The sequence below is a fragment of the Microtus pennsylvanicus genome, chromosome 7 (genome assembly GCF_037038515.1).
Source record: "Microtus pennsylvanicus isolate mMicPen1 chromosome 7, mMicPen1.hap1, whole genome shotgun sequence".
NCBI lineage: Eukaryota > Metazoa > Chordata > Mammalia > Rodentia > Cricetidae > Microtus > Microtus pennsylvanicus.
This window is the reverse complement of record NC_134585.1, coordinates 106,206,997-106,231,950: the sequence shown is the minus strand read 5'-3', so window position 1 is coordinate 106,231,950 and position 24,954 is coordinate 106,206,997. Positions and strand designations below refer to the sequence as shown.

Here is a 24,954-nt window from a genome sequence, read left to right as displayed (position 1 = left end):
CCGAAGGGAGTGGCAGGGGCAAGATGAAGCAGGTGGAGGCAGGCTTCTTCAGAGTCTTCAGAACAATGGAAAAGGAGGGACTTTTCAAACTGGAAAATTTGGAGAACTGTACAAGGTCCCTGGAGTAGTCGGGTAGAGGGCCTGCAAACCCAGCACTTAGAAGGCCTAGGGAGGGGTTCTGGCTAACCTGGGTAAAAGGAGTTCCAGGCTAGCTGGAGACCATCTCATAAAACAAAACAAAACAACAACACCAATAACACCAGTTGCTGTCACTGGTGAGGAATGAGCACTGGGTTAGAGGAGCAGAAACCGGAGCGCAGAGGCCAAGGGAGGAAGCAAGAGGAGAGTTCATGGGTTCCCAGCAGCGTGACTTGGGTGATAGAGACAGAAGCTGGGGTTGGGAGCCCTTTAAGGCAAAATTAACAGCGGGGCAGAGAGGCAACAATTCAGCCTCCTCGCCTCGACCTCAAGCCTGAGCCTGCTATCCAGAAAAGCACAGTCATTTAAAATACAGTATTTGACGTCAGACATGGTGGGGCTCACCTGTAATCACTGCTCAGAGAAAGGCAAGGGCATGGGGGAGTTTGAGACAAGCCTGGGCTACAGAGCAAGTACCAGGACAGATAGGGATACGTAATGAGACTGTCTCAAAAACAAAACAAAACAAAACAAAACCAAAAAAAAAAAAAAACCCAAACAGACAAAACCAAAAAACAAAAAGAAAAAAACTCACCAAAACAAGGGACTGAAGTTTGGTTTCCAGTACCCACACCAGGCAATCCAGAAATGCCTGGAACTCCAGCTCTAGGGTCCTCTTCTGGCTTCTGCGAACATGTATACATTGACACTCTTGTGCACATGCGTGCACACACACAAACAAAATAAAAATAAATAAATCATTAAAAAAGAAAACCAAACCAACAAAAGAATGTAACTTTTAGAGACTTCTTGGACTGGGTTTATGTTTTATCTTTTTCCTTGGAAAGGTTTCTTACCCTTCCTAAGCCTTTACTTTCCTGGATATAAAATGAAAATGATAGGAAAAGTTTAGTGGGTCTCAAAGTAAAACAAAATAAAGCAAAATTAAAGTGGAAGGAGTACTGGGTGGTCGGACGGGAGGGAGCTGATGGGAATAGGAGGGAAAGGGTAACTGTGAGCCGAATGCAGTGCACAGATGCGCTACATACATGTATGAAGTTTGTTAGCGAATTTTAAGAGACTTAAAACAAGTGGCCTACTCAGCAATACTGTCAACCCTGTTCAAGGCACTGGGTGATTCCGTATGTGGGGAGAACTCCAAAGCCCCTGCAGTCCCCGCTATACCGTACTGCCACCCTCTGCCCGGTGTTTTTAATTAGCAGGAGCCCCTGACACAGACTGCTTCTCATCCGGAGGATGGCATGACTCCAATGTGCTAAGTGAACTGCAGAACAGACAAACGTGAAAGTAACAGGGGCAGAGAGACCGAGAGGCTCTGAGTAACATACATTTATAGCGATCTCCTGGAGATGATATCGCTCACAAGAGTCCGTCCCCAAAAAAGACTTAGCAGAGGAACAAGCAGGAGGCGCCACAGCAGACCTGTCTACCGGCAAGCGCTTGTGGCCGCCGCTCTTCACAGAGGCTAAGGGAACGGCCCCTCAGCTACGCAGTAGACAACCTGAACACGCCAGTGGTCCGGCACCACATCCCTCACGCGCAGACTTAGTATGGCTCCTCAGAGGACAGCAGGTAGTGTGGGGACCCACGGACTTAAAGAGACACTGCTTTCATTTTCCCACTGCTTTGGCTGCCTTGCCAGGCGCGGTCCCTGGTGCTGGAATGGACCCAAGCCTAGGCATCGTATTGGCAGTTGTGTGTGTGTGTGTGTGTCTTTGTTTTATGATTATGCAAGGCAGACTGTTGGCCCCACAAGAATGACAAGAGAAGAATCTCTTTGGAGTCTTGGCTCTCTGTTCTGAAGAAAACAACAACAACAAAGCAGCTCTGAAAGGACGTGCCTCATTGGCTGTAGCAACCGCTTTTTCCTGAAGCTTAGCTGTGGTTGGCCCCTCGGACCATGAGTGCTACAAACACGCATGCGCGCACGCATACACAGACACACGCACAGGCACACACCCACGAGCACACACACTCATGTGCACACACACAGAGGCAATGGGCACACTTACGTGTGCACACACAAAACCTTCACTGTGGGAGAGCGCACACGTGGGTGGTGCCATTCACAGTTAATAATGTGCTCTTGTCTTCTAGAAAACACACCAAGATTTACCTGACCTGCAACGCAGACCCTGCAACACCCTCACCCCACCTCCGCTTCCTCATGATTCCTGGAATCCAATCCTTACGTGATGGGAATAGCACGGAAGAAACAGAATCTAAGGTGAGGATGGAGAAAATCCTCATAGTTCAGACGTATGGTCTTAAAAGCACAGAACATCAAAGCTACAGAGAAACCCTGTCTTGAAAAAAACCAAAAAAAAAAAAAAAACAACCAACCAAACAAACAAACAAAAAAAGCACAGAACAGCTAGCTTAGCTTTCAAGCTATAGTATGGGCCTTCAGAAAATGTTCTGCTAGAAACAATTTTTGCTCAGCACTAACTAAAAACACAGGGCTTCGACAGCCACCTGGTTTGCATTAGGACTACACTGGATCCAAAGGAAACTTCCCGGAGAAAGCGGTTGGTGGGTGGTGCGGCTGCGGCAGGATTCCCCTGGCCCAGGCTCAAAGGCGGCAGTCTGCTCCAGAGACCCTGGTTAGGGGTGCCAGTGTTTCCTATGTCCAGTCTGGGAACGCCAGCCGGTGGGTTACTTTCACGCGCATGTGTGGTATCCAGGGGTGTCGGCACTCAGTCCCCTCCATGCGTATGTGCGGTATCCAGGGGTGTCCACCCTCAGTCCCCTCGCTGGTCCCTAAGCTCCTCTTTTTCTCTGCAGCAGGAACAGGCCAGCAGGCTGCTGACCTCACCCTCTGATTCACGTTCATCAATCACGTGCTGATCTTTTTTTTCCTCCCTTCCCTTGACAAATACATTCCATCCCAGACTGGTTTCCTAGGAGACCAAACCCTCCAAAACAGAAATAAACTGTGTGGAAACGGAATGCTCCAAAAGGTCCGTCTCGGAATGTTTAATAATGAGTGAGTCCAATTATCAGAGACATTAGTAAGTTTTTATAACAAAAATATGTGGACTTTCCCTCTGTAGATTTTAAACTCGGCTTTGGATCATGCTTTAAAGACAGCAACCATATTGAAAAAGACCACTGACCAAATGATCAAATCCATTGCCGAAGACCTCGCCAAAGCACAGCGATGGAGGCACTACTAGCGCCAGCCAAGGCAGCCAAGGGTTAACATTTTTGGTATTCTTCTCCAAAGTATTTTTCTTATGACACGGTGTAGGAGGGTGGTCTTCTAGAGAAGACACTAGCACCGTAAGAAATGGACACACGAAGTGCTTAAATGAAACAGAACAAAACCAGACAGCCTTTTGGTATTTATGTGAAAATAAATCTATGTTCTTCCTAATTCACAATAAAAACAATAAAACGAGTACTTTTACCCATTAGTCTGGAACGCTTCATAAAACTGTGTCAGCGAGATGGGGAACAGACCCTGTCACCCGCTGCTGTAAGGCAACGTGACTCTATTCCTCAGCTCACAGCGGCTCAATCCTGACAAACCCAGCTCACAGCGGCTCAATCCTGACAAACCCAGCTCACAGCAGCTCAATCCTGACAAACCCAGATCACAGCGGCTCGCTTCCTGACAAACCCGCGGTAAAGTCAAAGGATTTTAAATAAGAAGTGCTTGGTATCTGGCAGCCTGCTTACAGAACATAATTGCTTAGTGACATAACGTAAAATAGTCTCTCGTGACTGCGCAGCTGCCTCGGAGTTGTGAGGCAGTGGTGGCACACGCCTTTAATCCCAGCACTGGGGAGGCAGACACAGGTGAATCTCTGAGTTTGAAGCCAGCCTGGTCTATAGAGTGAGTTCCAGGACAGGTTCTAAAGCTACACAGAGAAAGAAAACTTGTCTGGAAGAAACAAAACAAAAGAAAGGAGTAGCTTCAATTGAATGCATGCCAGTTTTACACTGTCATTTAGTTGAAAAAAAAGTAAGTTCAATTATTGCTGTGTTTACCAAATTCCAAAAAGCACCTACCTGACCAGCAGTTCCTCTGCTAAGAGCTTTTAGAAAATTCACAGACAGCTCACAGCATGCTACCAACCACAGGAAGGGCCACTGGGTCACTCGGTGTCCTGCATGATGTCTGGGAGTCGTGGGGTCTCAGGAGAATGGCCACATCATCTTGGGCAACACGACAAGCCGTACTTCTGCAGAAAGCCGTACAGCCACCAGCGAAGCAGGCTCGTATTCCTCATGTATTCCTAAGGCGAAGGCCATGCTCAGCCCCCACTTGCTGATGTTTAACTCAAAGGGGGCTCAGCTGAAAACCAACGTGTAAGGCTAGCCCAAAAGAAGAAAGCGGGTGCTAGGCAAAGTGTTTTGAGATTAGGAAGCAACTCTGAACACATCAAAGTGGCAGGGATTTGTGCCACATGGTGTCTACAAATTTCATTGGAGGTGAAACTTCTTTGCATCCTTTAACAGAGGAGACAGTACATTTTCCTTTTCCCACAGCAGGTAACGAGGAATGGTCGGCGGACAAGGGAACGAAGGAGATGGAGAGCTACGAGAGTCAGCTGTGGTGGGGAGGTGTGTAAATCAGATGGGGCTGAGAGTCACCTGGGCGGTTCTAGGAAGGCATTTTCAGCGATGTTTAACTGTGGCAGGACGAACCTCCCTGGACGGACGGCACTTCTGGTGAGCTGGGATCCTGGCTGAGTAACAGGAGCGAGGATTTGGGGCACCCAGGCATCGCATTGCTTCTTGGCTGTGATTAGCGTGACCCGCTGTTCTCTTGCACAATGGGCTGCAGCCCTTCTCACACCATGAACCAGACTAAACCTTCGTTCTAGAACTTTTGTCAGAGCAATGAGAAAAAGCAACACAGAAACCAGGACCGGAGATGTGGAGCCGTTGCTGAGATAAACCTGACCCTGGGGCTGACAGACCTTTGGAACTGGTTTGACGGAGGGATGTGGAGGAGTCTGGAGCTGCCGGCGACAGCAGCGCTGAGGGTGGCACAGCAGAGTGCGCGGCCGCCATTCGGGTGGGTGAGGAAGAGTCTCAGAGCGCTGAGAGAAACGTGGACGGTGGGGTTTCAGAGGGGAGCGAGGACTCTGTTGGGAACTGGCCTAGAGATCTTCACGTCACATTCTGGTCAGGAATCCAGCTACAGTCTTTCTTCCCATACTCAGAGAACACGAGCGAGGTGGAATTAAGGCACAGAAACATACTGGACAGTGGTTAGCTGTCCTGTGCTGTTGGCTGGCTGAAGAGGGCGCTCTCCTGCCAGACTCCAGTACGTTTATTCTCATCCTTCAGAACTCCCGCCTGAGCAAACTCAGTTACACTCTCTAGAAACACCCTCACAGACACACCCACAGTCTCTTAAACAGTCTCAGTCCTGTCAGGTTGACGACAAAGATCAACCATCATAAATCATCCCTTGACAACCGGACACCCCAACACACTCTTTTTAAAGCATGAAATTCCACTTCTGGTCCCTAAAGTCTTATGTTCATATAATGCAAAATGCATTTAGCCCATTCCTAAATGTCCCCAAACTAGAGTCACCAGAGAAGGAGGCTCAGTTGAAGAACCGCCTCCATCAGACTGGCCTGTGGGAACATCTACGGGGCATTTTCTTGATTAATGATTCATGTGGGAGGGCCAAGCCCACTGTGGGCAGCACTGCCCCTGGGCAGGTGGTCCTTCACTGTGTAAGGAAGCAGGCTGAGCAAGCCATGGGGAGCAAGCTAGTAAGAAGCACTCCTCGGTGGTACTATCTCAGCTCCTGTCATGGCTTCCCTTGAGGGCTGACTGTAGGCCAAGAAAGTCTTTTCCTCCCCAAGATGCTTAGGTCATGGTGTCTGTCACAGCAATCATGGTCTGAGGTAAGTCCACCAGAGAACACATACGGACATTCTAAAAGCTGAAAAGAAAGTCTGTATCGCCTGCTGGCAGCTGCACAGGGAACTTGCCCAACTCATGCAGCCTTGGTCCCACAGTTCTTTTGGCTTTTATACACAACATCTACTTCCTGTTTTGGACACCTCTGTTAGCAAGAAGCAGAATTACAGAAGCCAAATAGCAAGGTTAGTACAGTTAGGGACTTTCCTGGATCCTGGGACCACGGTCCAGGTCTTTGATGGATTGGGTCTTTGTTCCCATTTCGGATGGTGTTGGAGCCTACATGTTGGATGACTCTATTTTGTGTCAAGTTAACAAAAACTAACCAGAAGTATGTGTATAGTATAGTTGCTTAATGATGTCTTGACCTCAAGAATATATAAAATGACAGTCCTAACATTTTAGAAGACAAGTCATTAAGCTGCTTATCAGCGCTGGTATTAGTTGGAGTTCTTGAGAGGAATAGTACTTATCAAATGAATACACACACACACACACACACACACAGGACTGATTAGAATGGCTTACAGGCTGAGATCCACCCGGTCCAACAATGATTGTCTATCAACCAAAGGACCAAGAACCTCGTGGCTGCTGGGTCCATGAGGATGGATGTCCAGGTGGTCTTCAGTATACACTGGAATCCCGAATAAGTAAGCTCAAATGCCAGTGAAGAATGGTCTTACCAGTGAGAGCTGGAGCAAGCATCCAAGTGTGAGAGCTTCCTTCTTCCAGGTCCTTTACATAGGCTCCCAGTACATGTGGCCCAGATTTAAGGTGGCTCTTCCCACTCTAAAAGATCTAGATTAAAAGTGGGTCTTCTGGGGCTGGAAAGATGGCTCAGCGGTTAAGAGCATTGCCTGCTATTTCAAAGGTCCTGAGTTCAATTCCCAGCAACCACATGGTGGCTCACAACCATCTGTAATGAGCTCAGGTGCCCTCTTCTGGCCTGAAGGCATATATTGTATACTAAATAAATAAACATTAAAAAAGTGGGTCTTCCCACTTCAGATGATTTAATTAAAAAAAACAAAAACAAACAAAAAGCCCAAACCCAGAGGTGTACCCAGACATTTCAGTTTTAGTTAATTCCAGATTCCAGATGTAGTCAAATTGACAACCAAGAATAGCCATCACAGGGCTTATGAGAATTTGTAACATTCCTCACAAAATACCAGAAAAGCTTTTGAGTTATCATTTAAGTATTTTATTGTTGCTGTTATTATTATTATTGTACGTGTGTACGTGTGTGTGTGTGCACACGCGTGTGTATTGTGCATATGTTGGTGCATCTATACCATAGCACACACGTGAAGGTCAGAGGACAACTCCGTGGAGTTTTCTCCTTCCACCTTTACACGGGTTCTGGGAATTGACCAACCCCCCCTTTTTAAACCTAGCTCCTGTATTAGACTTCAAAGGACCAAACTAGAACGAAGCCACTAGCGCTAGGTGACAAGAGGTCAAACTGAACTTTAAAAGCAAAGCGCACAGCGGGGAGGGAGCTCAGGCCAAGGATCAGCTTCAAAGGCCCACTGGTCCCAGAAGCCTGCTCCTGTCAGATTGGCCCTACCCCTTAAGGGTTCCTCAGCTTCCCAAAATGGCACCAGCAACTAGGGAACCTGTTGTTGGCCGGTGTCATGGAGATCCTGTTGTTTTGGATCTGTAGTTTTCGTCCCCTTCACGTGCTCCAAAAGTCCATAGATTCCGTGGATGCCGGGGTGGGCCACCTCACAGCCCTGGTTCTGGCCCGGCTGGTAGCTGGGTTGTCAGTGATTGTCCGTATCACTACTGGGTGAGCTCTCCAGCGCTCTCTTGGCCACCTCACCCTCTGCAGCCTGCAGCAAGGAGCAAGGCCTGTTCTCTGCTCTCGGGTCCTCAGATCTGGGTCCCCCACTCGTAGGTCACCAAGGCCAGCTGTTTTGCCCAGGCAGGGTGCAGGGCCCTCTTTCCTGATTGCTATAGGGGGTATGGTGGGGGGGGAGCAGGGTCGGCTCTCCTGTTCTCACTCCCTCAGGGTTGGCTTGGCTGCATCCCTACCAGAGGGTCAGCTCTACTGTGCAGCCAGGTGAAGTACATGCCTGTGGCAAGGGGTGTGTGTTGGGGGAGGTCACCCCTGTGGTACCCAGTAAAGGGTGGGGCTGGCTCAGGACAGCATGGTTCCAATGACCTCTGGGCCAACACAGGTCATGACCGTCACCACTGACCCCAGCTGCAGCAGGACAGACCAGACGTCCCTCAGCAGCGCTTGGGCTGGGCTGCCACCGAGGCCCCCGTGGTAGCACAGGCCACATCCTCTATTTTAAACAGAAAGGGGTTTAAGAGAAAATTAGCACTATATGGACTGAACAGGTTATATTTAGGAATATATATGCATACAATAATAATTAGTGAAAAAAAGAAGCCATGAATTTGAAGGCGAGCGGGGGGAGGGGGGTTGGTGGGAAGGGAGAGACATTATATTATAATCTCAAAAAAAGAATTAGATCCTTACAAAATCACCGAACAGTCCACAGATACAGAAAACAGGAATTAAGGCCACTGTCAATATGACCACGAGGGCAGGCAGGAAGCAGGCACCCAGGCACTAAGACTGCGCGAGACTGCTCCAGACAACAGGCCGTACTAGCGTGGCTGCCAAGATGGCCTCTGCCTTCCTCCTGCCTTCCAAATTTTGACAAAACAAATGCTTATGAATGACAGACCTCCACTTCAGAACCTATAAAACGTCACTTCCAGGTTTTCCTCTCAGTGGTATGGGGCGGGGGTGGGGAGGGATAAGACAATGCCAACAGCCTGGAGCCAATACTGAACACACACGTTCATACATTAACTTCTGTTCAGTCGGATGGAAGTAACTGCGGAAAGTCAAATGGTCTAGAAGAAACTGAATTTATACCCCTAGGGTGAAGTTCTGGAGCCCAGAGAGAAAAGTTATAAACGCTTGCATAACAATTGTGATGGCTGTTCTTGCTGTCCATTTAACTATATGTGGAATTAACTAACACCCAGAAATGGCTGGTGGGCACACCTGTGAGGGAGTTTTGCTTAATTAAATCATTCCAAGTGGGGAGCCCCACTTCTAATCTTTGAGGTGGGAAGACCCACCTTCCATCCACAACATTTGATCTGGGAAGACCCACCTCTCATCTGGCCGCACGCTCTGCTATACGCCTATATAGACACAGGAGAAGTTCTGCTCTGTGCGGGCTTGCTGCCCTGGCCAGCAAGTCCCTCCTTCACTGGCCTTCCAGCCTATTTTCAGGTCTGGCGTATATGAAGACCAGCTGAGACATTCAGCCTCGTGGACTGAACAACTGCTGGATTGCTGGGCTTTCTGTTTATCTTTTAAATATATATTTTTTAATTATTTATTTATTTACTTATTACGTATACAACATTCTGTTTGTGTGTATGCCTGCAGGCCAGAAGAGGGCACCAGACCTTATTACAGATGGTTGTGAGCCACCATGTGGTTGCCGGGAATTGAACTCAGGACCTTTGGAAGAGCAGGCATTGCTCTTAACCACTGAGCCATCTCTCCAGCCCCTTAAATATATTTTTGAAAAATTTCATTTTCATTTTATATACCAACCTCAGTTTCCCCTCCGTTCCCTTCTCCCACTGACTTTCTGTTTATAGGCAGCCGCTGTTAAATCAGCGGATAGAGGGGGTGGGGGATCATGATCCAGTCTGAGCTCTGTTACTCTAGAGAACCCCGACTACAACAGTTATAAAGCGGTAGAGCACTTGTGTCTGATCCTCAGCCCTGGAGGGACAATAACAACGCAGTGAGACCCACCAAAGGTCTAAGCACACACATGCTGGGCCACGGTAGCTATTTGCATTATGGAAATATTCATGCAAGTTGGCAGATAGTGCAGCATTACTTATAAAAACAAAACTCTGAACAGGAGCAATTCAAAGTTAGAACGCTCACAGTCAGGCAGAGATCTGAAAAAGATGCTCCCCTATGGAACACACACCTGCAAACCTATCTGCACCACCGAGCTTCACACAGACAATATATTAGTTTTGAAAATCATTAGGTATTGAGTTGATGGAAGTATTACAGGCTCTTCTTTTTCTGCTTTCTGGCTCCAATTCGGAATCAAAAAAGAGAAAAAGCTTAGAAAATTTTGATAACTATATATTTATTTTCTTAGAATGTTCATGATTATTTTTGGTTTCTAACTTGAGCAAACATGATCTCAAACCTATAAAATTGTGTTCTTTAGGAGTATCTTGCAGGTAATATACACAGTAAAATCATATTAATAATTGGAATTATTTTATACATTAAAAATTATTTCAGTTTTAAGAAACTGCACTTATAGGAAACAATTCTATCATACATAAATTTACAGTTTTTAGTTTTATAACCTCTTCATTCAAAATTATTTTGCCCCAAAACACTGTATTTCAGCATAAATATCCAGTAAGTAATTAGTATGTATATAGGTGGCTGTAAAAACCACTCATATCTCTAACAGATCCTGCTCCAGAGGTGAAAACTTCCTGGTTAGAAAGCACTTAAATGTTGTATCTTGTACAAAGCAGCAACAGTATTTAAATTATTAGAAATGGTAAATTCAATAATACATAAAGTCCCTTAAGAGTATACTTGAAAAGCACATTATTCCGTAAAATATTTACATTGTTTAAATTATAACAGCAACGTCTTCTGTTTTAGCTGAACATATTAACAAAACCCTTAAACAGTAATAAAAAGCTAGTCTTCCTTAAGAAAAGAAACTTTGTCCTTTGATTTATTCAGCATTTTTATATCATCCAGCAGTTTTCTGGGCGTTAAAATATGTGTAGAACCTGGTGGAAGAAATTGTAAATTTTCAGAATTAGAAAAACTTCTTTGGCTTAAAATCTTGTCCTTCCCATACACCAATGCCTGGTGCGTTTGAACAACACCTCCTACAGAGTTTTTATAGAAGCCACACCGACCTTGTCACTGAGCATGCTCAGCGACTCTTCAGAAACACCGCCCTCCCATCTTAGTGTTTTGTCTGATCTGTGCTACAGACTGGTGTCCAGAAAAGAGAAAAACGGGGACTCCCCGTCCTCGGCACAGAACTATAGCAGCCGTCGTCTGCGGGCAGAGAAGCCTGGCATACAGCCCTGCAGCGCTCTGGGCTAGGAGACTTCACTATTAGTGTGTATGCACACGCATGCATACATGCAGTTACATGTGTGCCGTGGCACAGCGTGGAGGCCAGAGGACGGCTCTCAGGAGAGTGTTCTCGCCCAACACCATGGGCTCTGGGCCTGGAGGCTGCCGGACTCGCACAGCAAGCATTTTTTATCCATTGCTAGCCCAGGCTGGTTTTCAAACTCAATTCCACACAGGCCTCATGTTAGATCCATATATGTGAAAACAAACACTTCTGAAGTAAAAATGCATTAATATGTCACAAAAGTACTTAATGGCCATAGCAAATAATATCAGAAGACACAGTTTTAAAGGAGCAAGATCAAGCCTCTAAAAACAGGATATTTTAAAATAAAATTATCAAAATACCAACTAGGAAGAAAAAACCAGGAATTTTACAAAACATTGCCTTAAACATTTAAGAAACAGAAAATACAGAAGTCTTACCAATAATAACCTCACAGGATTTATGTGCCTGAGAAACTTCATAAGCACAGCGCATCTCAGAGTATGTAATTCCTCCAATCACAAAAATAATCAGCCTGGACCCATTTTTCCGGTCCAGCTCTAAATAGTTAGTTCTGGGTTTCTGGCGAGCACTAGAAAGTAAAAAATAAAACAAACACATTATAACCATTCTCAAACTTACCATTGGAACCAGCTGTCTTGATCTTAATGAAGTAAGGAATCAGGGTACAATTTCACCACAGTAGGCAAAGGCAACCCGCCTCACTCCAGAGTTCAATTTGAATAAATCACTTACAGTTTTACTTGGGAGGATAAGATAGTAGGACAGAGAACTCAAGGCTGGCCTAGGAGATGGATGGATATATATGTATAGATAGATAGATATAGATAGATAGATATAAATATATAGATATAGATAGATACACATAACACCTTAATTCCAAAACCTAAATAAAACCCACTAAGTCTAGCTCAGCAATTTTACTTATAAAGCTAATGTTATTTTATTTTAATGTTTAAAATATTTTTAAATTTTCATTTTGTGTGCATGGCTGTTTTGCCTTCATGTAAGTCTGTGCACCACATGTATGCAGAGAAGGGTGTTGGATCCCCTGGAACTGGAGTTACAGACAGTTGTGAACTGTCATGTGGGTGCTGGGAATTGAACCTGGATCCTTTGGAAGAGCAGCCAGAGCTCCTAACCTCTGAGCCATCCTTCCAGCTTCCTCTTTTATTTAATATGAGAACCTATTATCCCTGAAAAGTCTATGTGCTGAAATTTTTAGGAAATCAGGGATGAAACCCTGCAGAGTGAGATCTGAAGACAAGAAGGGGAGGACCTAGGGGTACTGGGACAGCCACTACTGGGATTCCACAACTGGATGGTGGACAAACACTGTTTGGACCCAAGCAAGGACAGCTGTGGTGTCCATCACATCTGTCAGAAGTGGAACAGGAGTGTCCTGAGGAACCAAAAATCGAAAAAACAACAGCAAAACAAAACCCAAGGACATGCTCTGTAGGCTGTGCTAGCTAACTGCTCATCCGCTCACATGCAGGGAGACTCAAGACCATCGGGGAAAAGATGGGAAGGAAAAAAGCTGACCAGAGAGCTGGCCATGGGAGAGCGTATTCTTCAGGCCTCGGTGTGATCGACGGAGGACGAAAGGCACATACCTGAAGTAATGACAATGTCTGCCCAGACAACTACTGATCACTAAACTACACAGACAGAAACAACCGCTAGAGTCAAGCTGAAAATAAACAAACTCCAAAGGCCTATGCGACTCTACACAGCAAGAGAGAAAAAGTCTACAGTTTAAGTCTACACAATTATACCAAAAGGGGCTGGAGAGAGGCTCCGACGGTGGGTATTACTCTCACAGGATTCAAGTTTGGTTCAAGGCTGCCTGTGACTCCAGCTCCAGGAGACGGATCCAATATATCTGGGCTGTGTGGACATTTGCACACACTTTCCCAAATATACTCATAATTAAAATAAATCTTCAAAACCACAGAAAGCAACTCAGGAGTTGCTCTACTATATTCTCTAAAAGGTCCATTTCAATAAAAGGTAGTGAACATGCAAAGACACAATGTGCTGTGGTCCATACTTCGGCAGAGGCTGTACTGAGCAGTCTTCGAAGCAGATTCTATCCACATCACATCTACAGCTGTCTGAATGTAGACTGTAAAGATGTCGTTCACCAGCGCAGGCTCAGCAGAATGACACGAGAGCTGACCGGCAGTGACTTAGCCGTGATGCGCTCGCCTAGCCTAGGTTTCACCTTCAGCATCAAGACTAATGAAACAAACGGCAGAAGCAGAAACTGCAGAGACCCAACGGCAAATGCAGACATGCCGCACAATGAAATACAGTCAACAGACACGCAGAGAGCAGCCCTGAGCCTCAAAGGAACCAAAGGTAAACAGGGGAGACAACTGCAGAACCAAGGGAAGCAGAGCTCCAGCGACACCAGGACAACGCCAGTCTTCAGAGTGCGAGAGAGAAAGGGATCATTCAAAAATACAACACCGAAAACCCCCAAACTTGATAAAGACGAAAGAACACAACAAACCCCCAGGTAGAATAAACAAGAGAGAACTGCATGTTGACATAACACAGTTAAATTGAAAGCAGCCAAATATCAAGAGAAAACCCTACACGGGCCATGAGACGACTCCTTAGGTAAAGTGTCTTGCTTGCTGCCAGGCCTGATGGCTTGAGTTCAGTTTTCAGGACCTACATGGTAGCGGGGAGAACTTTCTCCTAAGTTGTCTTTTGACTTCTGCACAAGTGCTGTGTCATTTCTGCATCAACATACAGTAGTAAAAATACCCAAACCCAAAGCCCTGCAAAGCAGAATTCAGGGAGGGAGGGAGGGAGGGGGGAGGGAGGGAGGGAGGGAGGGAGGGAGGGAAGGAGGGAGGGAGGAGGGAAGGAGGGAGGGAAGGAAGGAGGGAGGAAGGAGGGAAGGAGGGAGGGAGGGAGGGAGGGGAAGGAGGGAGGGAGGGAGGGAGGGAAGGAGGTAGGTAGGGAGGGAGGGAGGGAAGGAGGGAGGGAGGAGGGAAGAAGGGAGGGAGGGAGGGAGGGAGGGAAGGAGGGAGGGAGGTAGGGAGGGAGGGAGGGAGGTAGGGAGGGAGGGAGGGAGGGAGGGAGGGAAGGAGGGAGGGAAGGAGGTAGGTAGGGAGGGAGGGAGGGAAGGAGGGAGGGAGGAGGGAAGAAGGGAGGGAGGGAGGGAGGGAGGGAAGGAGGGAGGGAGGGAGGTAGGGAGGAGGGAAGAAGGGAGGGAGGGAGGGAGGGAGGGAAGGAGGGAGGGAGGGAGGTAGGGAGGAGGGAAGGAGGAGGGAAGGAGGGAGGGAAGGAGGGAGGAGGGAAGGAGGGAGGGAGGGATGGAGGGAGGAGGGAAGGAGGGAGGAGGGAAGGAGGGAGGGAGGGAGGGAGGAGGGAAGGAGGGAGGGAAGGAGGGAGGGAGGGAGGAGGGAGGAAGAAGGGAGGAAGGAGGGAGGGAGCTATGCTGTAAAAGGAGGCAGGTGTGTGGGGAGGTGCCAGTTTCATTATTCTGTATTATAATTTCTGATCAGGTCACAGTTGAAGAAAACTACCTTTTACATTACTACATGCTTCAGAGAGAACACTGTGCAGCATCTTCAATCACTGTCTGTAGCCTCCTAGCACAAACATTTTAGTGACTTTGTTTACAGGTTTACCTCACAGCTCCAGAGCCATTCCACACTGCTGGGCACCGGGAACAATATGGCCATTCTTTGGAATCCAATCTATTATCGATGGCATCCTAGGAAGAAAACCATTAACCATCAAGAAAATGTAGTACCAGAAATTTGTTCTGTGCACAGCCCTTCTTTACACCCCTAAGTCTTGCAGTAAAAATGAATACACTGGGGCTGGAGAGACGGCTCAGTGGGAAAGAGCACTTACTGCTCTTCTGGAGACTGAAATTTAGTTCCCAGCACCCACATCAGCTCACACTGCCTGTAACTCTAGCTCCAGGATCCCATGCCTCTGGTTTCCATGGGCACCTGCACTCACGTGCACATACCCAAACATATATACACACACAATTAAATTAATAAAAGTAAACTTAAAAATGAATGTACTAGTTTACTCACATAATAAACCAAAACACATTTCAGATCTGCCTTTCTTTACTGGGGGTCTGCAGTGGTCTGAGAACCTGTCAGCTCTAGGGACACTGGAGTTCCTAAGTGGCACCAGGCCACTGTCCCTCATGGCAGTGCCTCTGAAACAGAATGCACAGACCTAACCCTGAGACACTGAGGACAATGATATGCTATGTATATGTTTGGATTATATAAACAGATTATGAATGCTTTATTAATACAGCAATATATATTTGGTCAGTCAACAAGTTCATGCTCATATTTTAGAATTTATTATGGTTCCATTTTTATTAGTCAATACAATTTGCTTTACAGATGATGGCAAAGAAAAGTGGACCCAGAAGGACAAAGCAATTCAAGGGGATTTTAATAAGACTGCTAGAGAGCCGGGGGGTGGTGGCGCACGCCTTTAATCCCAGTGCTCGGAAGGCAGAGGCAGGCGGATCCCTGTGAGTTTGAGGCCAGCCTGGGCTACAGAGTGAGTTCCAGGACAGGCTCCAAAGCTACACAGCAAAACCTTGTCTCACAATAAAAGCAACAAAACAAACAAACAAACAAACAAGACTGCCAGAGAGGAAGAAATGTTTTAAGTTAGGAGAAACCCTAGAAGCCATAGACAGCCACAGAGCCAATGTGTGGTTTCTGGATTTAGCATGAAAACCTTGTTAAGAGTTAAAACAAGGACAATTATGCGGAAACTGTTCCTGAATAATCACTGTTGGGGTAGGAGGCAACTTACATCGCAGAAGACAAAGTCTAAGTTCCTTACACTTTTCGGATGTCTTCATGCATTTACAAGTGACGTAAAATTAGTTTTGAAAAGCAGAATAATAGTAAGAGCATTAGCACTGAAAGGAAAGTAGAAATTAGAGCTATAATTAGTCAAAGGAAAGCTGAAAGAATGTTTTTTTATTAAGCTCCTAAGGCAATTTTAAAATTAGTTTATAATTCCTATAAATTAATATTTTCTAAGAGCAAACAGCACTAAAAAAAGCAATCCACCTGATGACTCTAACAACAAACTACAGTTTAATCACATACTTTTCAGTTTTTTGCTTTTTGTTTCAAGATAAGGTTTCTCTGTTTAGTCCTGGCTGTCTTTGAACTCAGAGATCTGCCTGCCTCTGCCTCCTGAGTGCTGGCATTAAAGGCACGTGCCACCACTGCCCAGCTTATCATTTACTAAGTAATATTGAAATGTCATTGTTTCCAACTGTCATTCAAATTAATTTATGCTACATAGTTATTTAAAAAAACAGCAATGTTTTTCAAGAAATGTGTGTGCTCATTTTTTAAAAAATTTACAGATAGTGATGAATTTTCCTGAGGACCCTAAGACTTCAAAAGCTTCTCTGCCTATGGAATCCCAGTAGATAAACTTTTGTTTGTGACCCTCCAAGCACTCCAGACACCCCTGCATGTCAGCTATGCTCACAATGATAGTAAACAAGAGTAAGGCGCAGCCACAGGCGACGCTCAGGTTAGTGGGAGGCTGTGATCTTACCTCCATGATGTCCTTGATGAAGGGTGTCCACCGGGAGAGCTGGAAGGTCTCTTCTGCAGACCGGTCTTTTCTTATTGGCTTGGCTTGCTGGGACTAACAGAATTAAAGAGACAGATCATTTCAGAATGTCACTTACATTTTCTAAAGAAGGTTTAATTACCAGCAACTCTGCATTCCATTTAACAGGAAAACCGCGTACTTAAAAAAAAAAAAGAAAAGAAATCACACCAACTTGGTGCATGTGAGGTCACTTAACAGTATCTGTACCTTCGCAGTAAATATGAGTGTCATAAAGGGCTAATTTACGTAAAAGTATCATAAAACTTGGTGGGAAAGTGTTCTAAATGGAGAGCTTTCAAATTTGACTCTGAGCCTTATTTTTGCTTATTTATCATTTATATTTATAAGGGCCTCAGGCAAGTTCCACACTACCAAGCTATGTGCCCAGTCTGAGCCTAAACTGTTTCCGGAGGATGTGATTTCTCTCTGTGCACTGACACAGGTGAATCACCTGAGAGAAAGGTATTTAGAAAAGAACATCGGGGTGGGTACGCAGCTCAGGCGGCCAGAGCGCTCGCCTCGTAGTCCCAGCACCACATATACCAGTGTGGTAGGCGCAACTGTAACCCAGCGCTAGAAGGTAAAGACAGGCGTTTAAGGTTATCCTTAAACATAGTAAATTTGAGACCAGCCTGGACTACATGAGACCTTGACACAGAAAATGAAAACAAAACAAAACAAAAATCCCAACTGCTTACTTAATAATCAAATTCTATAAGATGAAGTCAAGAATGTCTATAAGATTCCCATCAACAAAAACAGTTAATGTAAGGACCTTATGGTGCAATGGCAGTGTGCCTAAGTCCAAAAGTAGTTAAGGATGCACATGCACACACATGCACATACACACACAAAGTCCAAAAGTAGTTCATGTATGCACATGCATGCACACACACACACACACATGGGGAACCTCCTTCAGCCAATGGCCTTTGAGAGGCTGGACCAGGTAGGGCGTGGCCTTGGGTACCAAAAAGACCCAGGCCCGCTGGCTTGCCCCCCCCATCTGTGTTTCGTGTGATGAATAGTTTGCAGCTAACATTCACATTTCCTGTATTACGTCATCAGGGTTCCACAACTAATGATAGATAATTTTGACCAGAAGGTAAATTTGGATTGTGGAGCACTGTCTGCATTTTAGATTCTGTTCCCGTTTCCCGTTGTGATCTGTGCGTCCCCTCTTAAATAAAGAACCCCTTATTATACCCTATTTGGAGCTAGTGTGAGATTACTTTAGTCACATTCCCCTTCAGACACACAGACACACGCGTGTGCATGCTTCTGCGCACACTCCCTTACTGGGGGAACGATGGGAACGCCAAGGTGACTCCAGTTCCGAATCATGTCACTGTCGTCTTCTATCTTCACATTGTGGATCAGTCTGTCCAAATTTTCTTCAGTCGTTCCTTACGGAAGGGAAAGCAGAGTGCACAGTCAGATAACTGCTACCAAAACTAATTCTAGGTTTGGAGTAATCAGTACGAGGGCTAAAGCTTAAAAAACAACAACAACAACAAAACAAACTCATGTCCCTTCTAGTCTTCTCTCTGTTTCCTATCTTAACTAGCATTTACTTCCGGGGTTCCTAAGATTCCCTTACGGCGAGTAACAAACTGTTTTAAAAATGTGTTAGGGGCTAAGGAGATGGCTCAGTGGGTAAAGGTGCTTGTGAGGCTTGCTGCTAAGACTGACAACCTGGGTTTGGTCCCTGGAACCCTCATGGAAGGAGAAAACAGGACTTCAAAATGTACCTAACCTGCAAGACCACAGAGTAGATACCATGTAAGTAGTGGTCAGTACTGGTGGATGCTAAAATCTGGATATAAAATAATCTCTAGTCATAGGCCATGACATTACGATCCCCACCACACACAGAAATAATATACAGGAGGTAAATGTACAAAGAATCTAAGTGATTTCCGAGCGACTACTTGAGCAGGCGCCATTACCGTTGATACTGAAGATATAGAGCAGGACCGCGCGGATCTTGTCACAGTTGTCATGGTTTTTGTTGAGCAGCACTGGGAGGAGCACCAGCATGGAGTCCTTCACCCGCTGCCCCTCCGCATCCGTTCCCAGTGCCAGGTCCTGAAGGACAGTAAAATGCAGACAGTGCTCCACAATCCAAATTTACCTTCTGGTCAAAAGTATCTATCATTAGTTGTGGAACCCTGATGACGTAATACAGGAAATGTGAATGTTAGCTGCAAACTATTCATCACACGAAACACAGGTGGCCATAAAGCAAATCAGAGGGGAAGACAGTCATGGCAACCCGACTGGGCACTGCGGCAGCCACCACAAATGAGGGCGAGAGCACTTCTGATGTGCTTGTGTAGTCAGGATGTGCTCTGGGCGCCAACAACGGATTTCTGAACACTTGTGAAGGAACAGAAAATATCTCACTAACAGTTTTTATATTAATTACATGCTGAAACAATAAAACAAACATATTAGGTTAAGTCAAATTTATTACCAAAATTAACTCCTTTTTTCCTTTGTAATGTGGCTACCAGAATAGTTAACAGTGCAAACAACTCGCATTCAATTTCTGTTAACGTGATGCTCTGCACAGCTTAGGAACTGTGTAGTGCGATGCTGCGTAGACTGCTGCAGGATAGAGTACTTGTGCCGAACTCTGAGAGAGCCTTGAGAAGAGGCTCCAGTAATTTAAAGCACTCCACAACGCACACTGCAAGACCACAGAGCAGGAGGACCGACTTGTCAATGCTGGGTCTACAGTTTGGACCTAGAATTGGCCCCAAAGGGCCACGTGGTAAGGATTTTGTCCTCTGGTGCTTCTGCTTAATTCTGGAGGGAATTGAGAGCAGGGAGCTAAAGGAGGTCGTCAAGTCTTTGGTTGTGCCTTTGAAGGGGACAGCAGAACTGCCTATCTATCTCTGTCTATCTCTTGGCTTCTTTGTACCACAAATCTCTGCTATAATGTGCCACACACCCGAAAGCAGTGAAGTGAATTGATCATAAAACTGTAAATCTTGCCGGGCGGTGGTTTCGCAAGCCTTTAATCCCAGCACTCGGGAGGCAGGGGCAGGCAGATCTGTGAGTTCGAGGATAGGCTGGTCTACAAGAGCTAGTTCCAGGACAGGTTCCAAAGCTACAGAGAAACCCTGTCTTGTAAAACAAAAAGCAAAAAAAAAAAAAAAAAAAAAGAACAAAACCCTGTAGATCTCAAGTATTCTCAATCAAGTGTGCCCCAACATCTAAAACAAACACAACCAACCAAAACCGTGAGCTAAAATAAGTTTATCATTTCTGGTATTTGTTAAAGTGACACAAAGCTGAGTAAGGAAGCAGGGAACCAGGCATCAATACTGCCTAGGTCAGTCCCTGTCTAAGACTCTGTGACTGTGTGGAGCTCAGCTGCTGCGCTGGGCGGAGGCCGCATGCTGGCTTACACAGCTGCTCTGGAACTCTACCACAGAAGCGGGGGTCCTGGCCCTGCACATACCTGCTCAGTTTTACAGAGCTTCTCGATATTCAGCTTAAACTTATTCATGCAATCTTCAGCCAAGTTAAGATGGACAACTTGCTGAAAAACAGAGGGAAGTCATTATTTATAACATTTTAATTACTTTTTGTGTAACTGATATCCAACTTCTTTAAAAAATTATGTCTATGGGCTTTTTGCCTGCAGACAGCAAAAACAATATAGTGGTGAATCACGTGGAGTCTGTAGAGTAACAAAAACTTGGATAAGGGGGCTGGAGAGATGGCTCAGAGGTTAAGAGCATTGCCTGCTCTTCCAAAGGTCCTGAGTTCAATTCCCAGCAACCACATGGTGGCTCACAACCATCTGTAATGAGGTCTGGTGCCCTCTTCTGGCCTTCAGGCATACAGACAGAATATTGTATACATAACAAACAAACAAACAAACAAATAAATAAATACTTGGATAAGGGGAAAAAAGTCAACTCCTGAAGAAGAACAACAAAAGGTTTCTTTTAAACTGGATAGTGGTGGTGCACCTTTAATCCCAGCACTTGGTAGACAGGCTGGTGGATCTCTGTGACTTCGAGGACAACCTGGCCTACAGAGCCAGAGAAACCCTGACTCAAAAAAACAAAACAAAAGGTTCCTTTTACATTACTGGTTCTTAACTGGGCTCCAAGATTGTAAGAATGTGCAAAGACAGCTATTCTAGGAGAGGCCGGGCTGGCTGAGGCTGCGGCTGTGCCTCACGCTGACAGACCAGCAGTCTCGAGGATGAGGCCAGAGGATTGCCTCACGTCTGACACAAGCCTGAGTTAGGGGAGTTCCAGTTCAGTGGGAGCTAGAGTGAGTCTTAACCCAGTTCTGCCGAAGATGGATGGACCAGTGGATAAATGGACAGATAGATGGAAGGAGAGACGGAGGGATGAAGGGAAAAGAATGGAAAGAAAGCGAGTGAGTTTGTCTGGATTTAAATGATTTTAAATCTAATTTGTTACTATTAATTTAAGGAAATGCATGGGTTGGTGCCCAACACAGGAAACAAACAAAACAGCCACTAGATAATCTCATACTGACTTTTTCTTTGAGGTAGAGAAATATCAAATTATTCTGTTCAGCTGTCTAAGACAAATATTTTTTTTAAAGATTTACAAAATACAGATGACGTAACTAGAAAAGTCAGAGGCTAGTTCGGTTAATTTAGAATTTCTCAGCTCTACAGGAAAGACTGGGAGACAACTACCAGCAACTAACTATTCAGGGCACAGGAGCAGACAAGCAATCAGAGGCAGAGTCTCACGCAGGCCATGGCTTACCTTTGTCATCTGTTTTCGGAAATGGGGCATCTTTTTCATCAGCTGGGTAAGAGCGCTAAGTGATGTCTAGGAAAAACAAACACAACAAAAGACAAACTTAAACAAGCCCATGATTCAGTTACTCCACATTATAGCTTCCAATCCAGAGCTTGTAAGTCCTAATAAACCCAGCTAATTTAATAAATGAGCTAAGTTTTAAAATAATGTTAGGAGACCTCTGACTCTGTCACACTCTTCCCTGTGGACAGATAAAACAGTCCTTCTGGGCAGCGGACAACCAGCGAGATGGCGGAAGCAGAACAGGTGATCACTGAGATCAGCCTCCGGTCCCCAGGCACAGTTACTGAGGGCTGCCTAGGTCGGCTCCCGAAGCTAAGAGGTATGGACAGGAAGGAACCAACGGAAATATAACCATGCGTGGTGGGTGTCCTTAGCCCTACACTGCTCAAGGATCCAGCAGAGAAAACTAACATGGGTAATTAAGCCCAGACAGAGATTTCAGAAGAGTCTCAGTGCTAAGGACATGGTAGCATTCTCTGATACAGACAAAACAAAAAGATTTAAGTAAACACTGCAGACATCTAGACCACATCTCAAATAACCAAAACTAAAAACAAAAGAGGTAAAAAGCTATTTCAAATCCCCTGGGATTTAGCTAATGCTGAGAAGGAAATAACTCTAAATAGACCCAGTAGGAGAGAAGTTAAAAGTTAATACTCCAAATGTCCAACTCAAGGACCTAGAAAAAAGTTAAAACAAAACTGAAAGACATTAAAACTGTGTACAAATAAACTAAATCTAAAACTAGCCGATACAGAGCCAGCAGCATGTCAGCAGGTAAACTGCTGGCTGTGAGGGCCTGACGATCTGGTCTGGTCCCAGAACCCACAGGAAGATGGAAGGAGAGGTGACTTTACTAAAGTCTTCTGGCCTCCACATGCGCACCACGGCACCCATGCACCACACAGACATCAAACACACAGTAACAGACAAAATGAACCTACACAGAGAAAATCAACAGAATCAAAATACGTGTATTTGCACTGCTAGGGCTTGAATCCAGGCAATCATTTATGTTAGACAGGCATTCGCCCACTAAGCTATATCCATGGCTCTTTGAAATATTAAAGATATTAAATGTAGGAGCATTAAAAATCATGAGAAAAATCAGTTATCAAGATTAATAACCGGAAAAAAAACCATTCATGCATATGGAAAAAAAACAAAACAAAAAAAAGATTAATAACCAGAACATTAGCATGGCTTCTATTCACACTGAGAGGCTAAGAAAAGAGTTCAAAAGTTAAGGATAGTAGACAAATTCTTTGAAAAATAGTCTTTCTAAACTGACACAAGCAAAAATTTGGTAAAGGTACACATACAAATGTTTGTGTTCTATATAATATATATGCATATATATTCTAACGAATTTACATTAATTATAACTAAAGACTTCTTTGTGAAGGATACTCTATCCTCAATGGTGAATTCCAATCACAACAGAGCAATTATGTTACACAATTCCTTTCAGGGTAAAATGAGAGAGTCACAACTCATTTTATAAGATTAACATAATTTTTATATGAAAATTGCACAAGACTGTTACAAAAGAGTCATGTTACAGGAAATACTTCTCATAGACAGGAAACAAGCAAACCCAGTGCTCAGCAGACAGAATCCATCAGCACTTAGAACAGGGCATCATGACCAAGTGGAGTTCATTTTAGAAAGACAGCTCATTTAACATCAGAAAAAGAGTGAATATAATTCATTACGTTAATAGAATAATGCAGAAAGAAGCCGGGTGTGGTAGTGCATACTTTTAATCACAGCAGTCAGGAAGCAGAGGCAGGAGGATCTCTGTGAGTTCAAGGCCAACCTGGTCTACAAGAGTGAATTCCCAGGACAGAGAGGGCTATTCTGAGAAACCCTGTCTCAAAAAACAAAACAAACAAACAAAATCTAATCTTTAAACTAAGTATTAGGATTAAGGAAGTAAGTTGATTACAGGGTCACTGGACCCATAGTAAAAATTTACAAAATCACCTATATTTTATATGCTAACAAAATAGAATCTTAAAACTAATGCTATTTATAAAAATGCCAAAAAGAAAATGTGCACTAACATTAGCGTGACAATAACATGGGAATGTGTACACATGAACAGCCAGCGAGCACACATTACAATCTGTGCACTCACTTGTGCACTATACTTCAATACCCAAAACCTCAATATTATACTTCAATACCAAAAACCTGGCAGAGCAGCACAGGATTTTAATCTCAGCACTTGGGAGCATGGTGTGGGAAGTCCTTATGTCTATGTCTTGCTTTTATTGGTTAATGAACAAATCTATTTCAGCCCGTGGCTTAGCAGAGTAGAGCTAAGTGGGGAAAACTAAACTGAATGCTGGGAGAAAGAAGGCGAAGTTGGTGAGAAGCCATGTAGCCACACCTGAGACAGAACCCTCTACTGGAGCCCGCCGAAACTTTACCAGTAGGCTATGACCTCATGGTGATGCACAGATTAATGGAGATGGGTTGTTTAGGATATAAGAGCAAGCTAGAAATATGCTTAAGCTATTGGCCAAACAGTATTGCAAATAATATGGTTTTTATCTGATTATTTTGGGGCTGAGCAGCCGAAAACGAACTAGTGGCCTCTGCCTATAATAGGTGCAGACCGAGCTCTCGGAGTTCATGGGCAGCCTTGTCTACAATCCAGCAGGGGCAACATAGTGAGATTCTTACAAAACAAGACAAAACCAAACCCCTCATCTATGTGCTGATGAAAATGACTAACTGGCCTTTAAGTACTAAATTTTAATGGCAGTAGCACAGATAAAACTGAGGTCACAGCACACAGGCACTTCTCTATTCTCTCTGTGTTAGAATAGCCCCAAATAGAAAGTTACAGTAATTTTCACCCTTTTCCTTTCAACTTTGTAATTTGCCTTTGCAGGGCCGACAAGGCGGCTGAGTGGGTAAAAGCACTTGCTGTGCAAGCTGACAACTGGAGTTTGAGTCCTGGAACCATGTAAAGGTGGGAGAGAAATCAACTCCCAAAAGTTGTGACCACTACATCACACACACAGCACACATTACATACATCACACACACACACCACATACACACATCACATGCACATATCACACACCACACCACACACATACATCACACACTACACTCACACCACGTACTATACACACACACACCACATACATACATCATATCATACACACATATCACACACTATATACACCCCCCCAGACATGCATCACACACACCAAACACATCACATA

The 24,954-nt window shown here is 44.9% G+C and overlaps 2 protein-coding genes across 2 annotated transcripts in view; one reads left to right on the top strand and one right to left on the bottom strand.

Annotated features, from left to right (window-relative positions):
• Positions 1-3,555, top strand: part of Aknad1 (AKNA domain containing 1) — a 34,122-nt gene extending 30,567 nt beyond the window's left edge. The window contains exons 10-11 of the mRNA XM_075979017.1: positions 2,257-2,386; positions 3,213-3,555. Coding sequence (XP_075835132.1) covers positions 2,257-2,386; positions 3,213-3,335 — 253 coding nt within the window. The 3' untranslated portion in view covers positions 3,336-3,555. The remainder of the gene's footprint in view (positions 1-2,256; positions 2,387-3,212) is intronic.
• A 6,622-nt stretch (positions 3,556-10,177) lies between these two features.
• The window catches only part of Stxbp3 (syntaxin binding protein 3), a 49,248-nt gene continuing 34,471 nt past the window's right edge, over positions 10,178-24,954 (bottom strand). Inside the window, exons 12-19 of the mRNA XM_075981580.1 lie at positions 21,653-21,718; positions 20,356-20,436; positions 18,836-18,974; positions 18,186-18,292; positions 16,827-16,919; positions 14,891-14,976; positions 11,660-11,811; positions 10,178-10,875 (exon numbers count right to left, since the gene is read on the bottom strand). Of these exons, the coding sequence (XP_075837695.1) occupies positions 10,781-10,875; positions 11,660-11,811; positions 14,891-14,976; positions 16,827-16,919; positions 18,186-18,292; positions 18,836-18,974; positions 20,356-20,436; positions 21,653-21,718 (819 nt within the window). The 3' untranslated portion in view covers positions 10,178-10,780. The remainder of the gene's footprint in view (positions 10,876-11,659; positions 11,812-14,890; positions 14,977-16,826; positions 16,920-18,185; positions 18,293-18,835; positions 18,975-20,355; positions 20,437-21,652; positions 21,719-24,954) is intronic.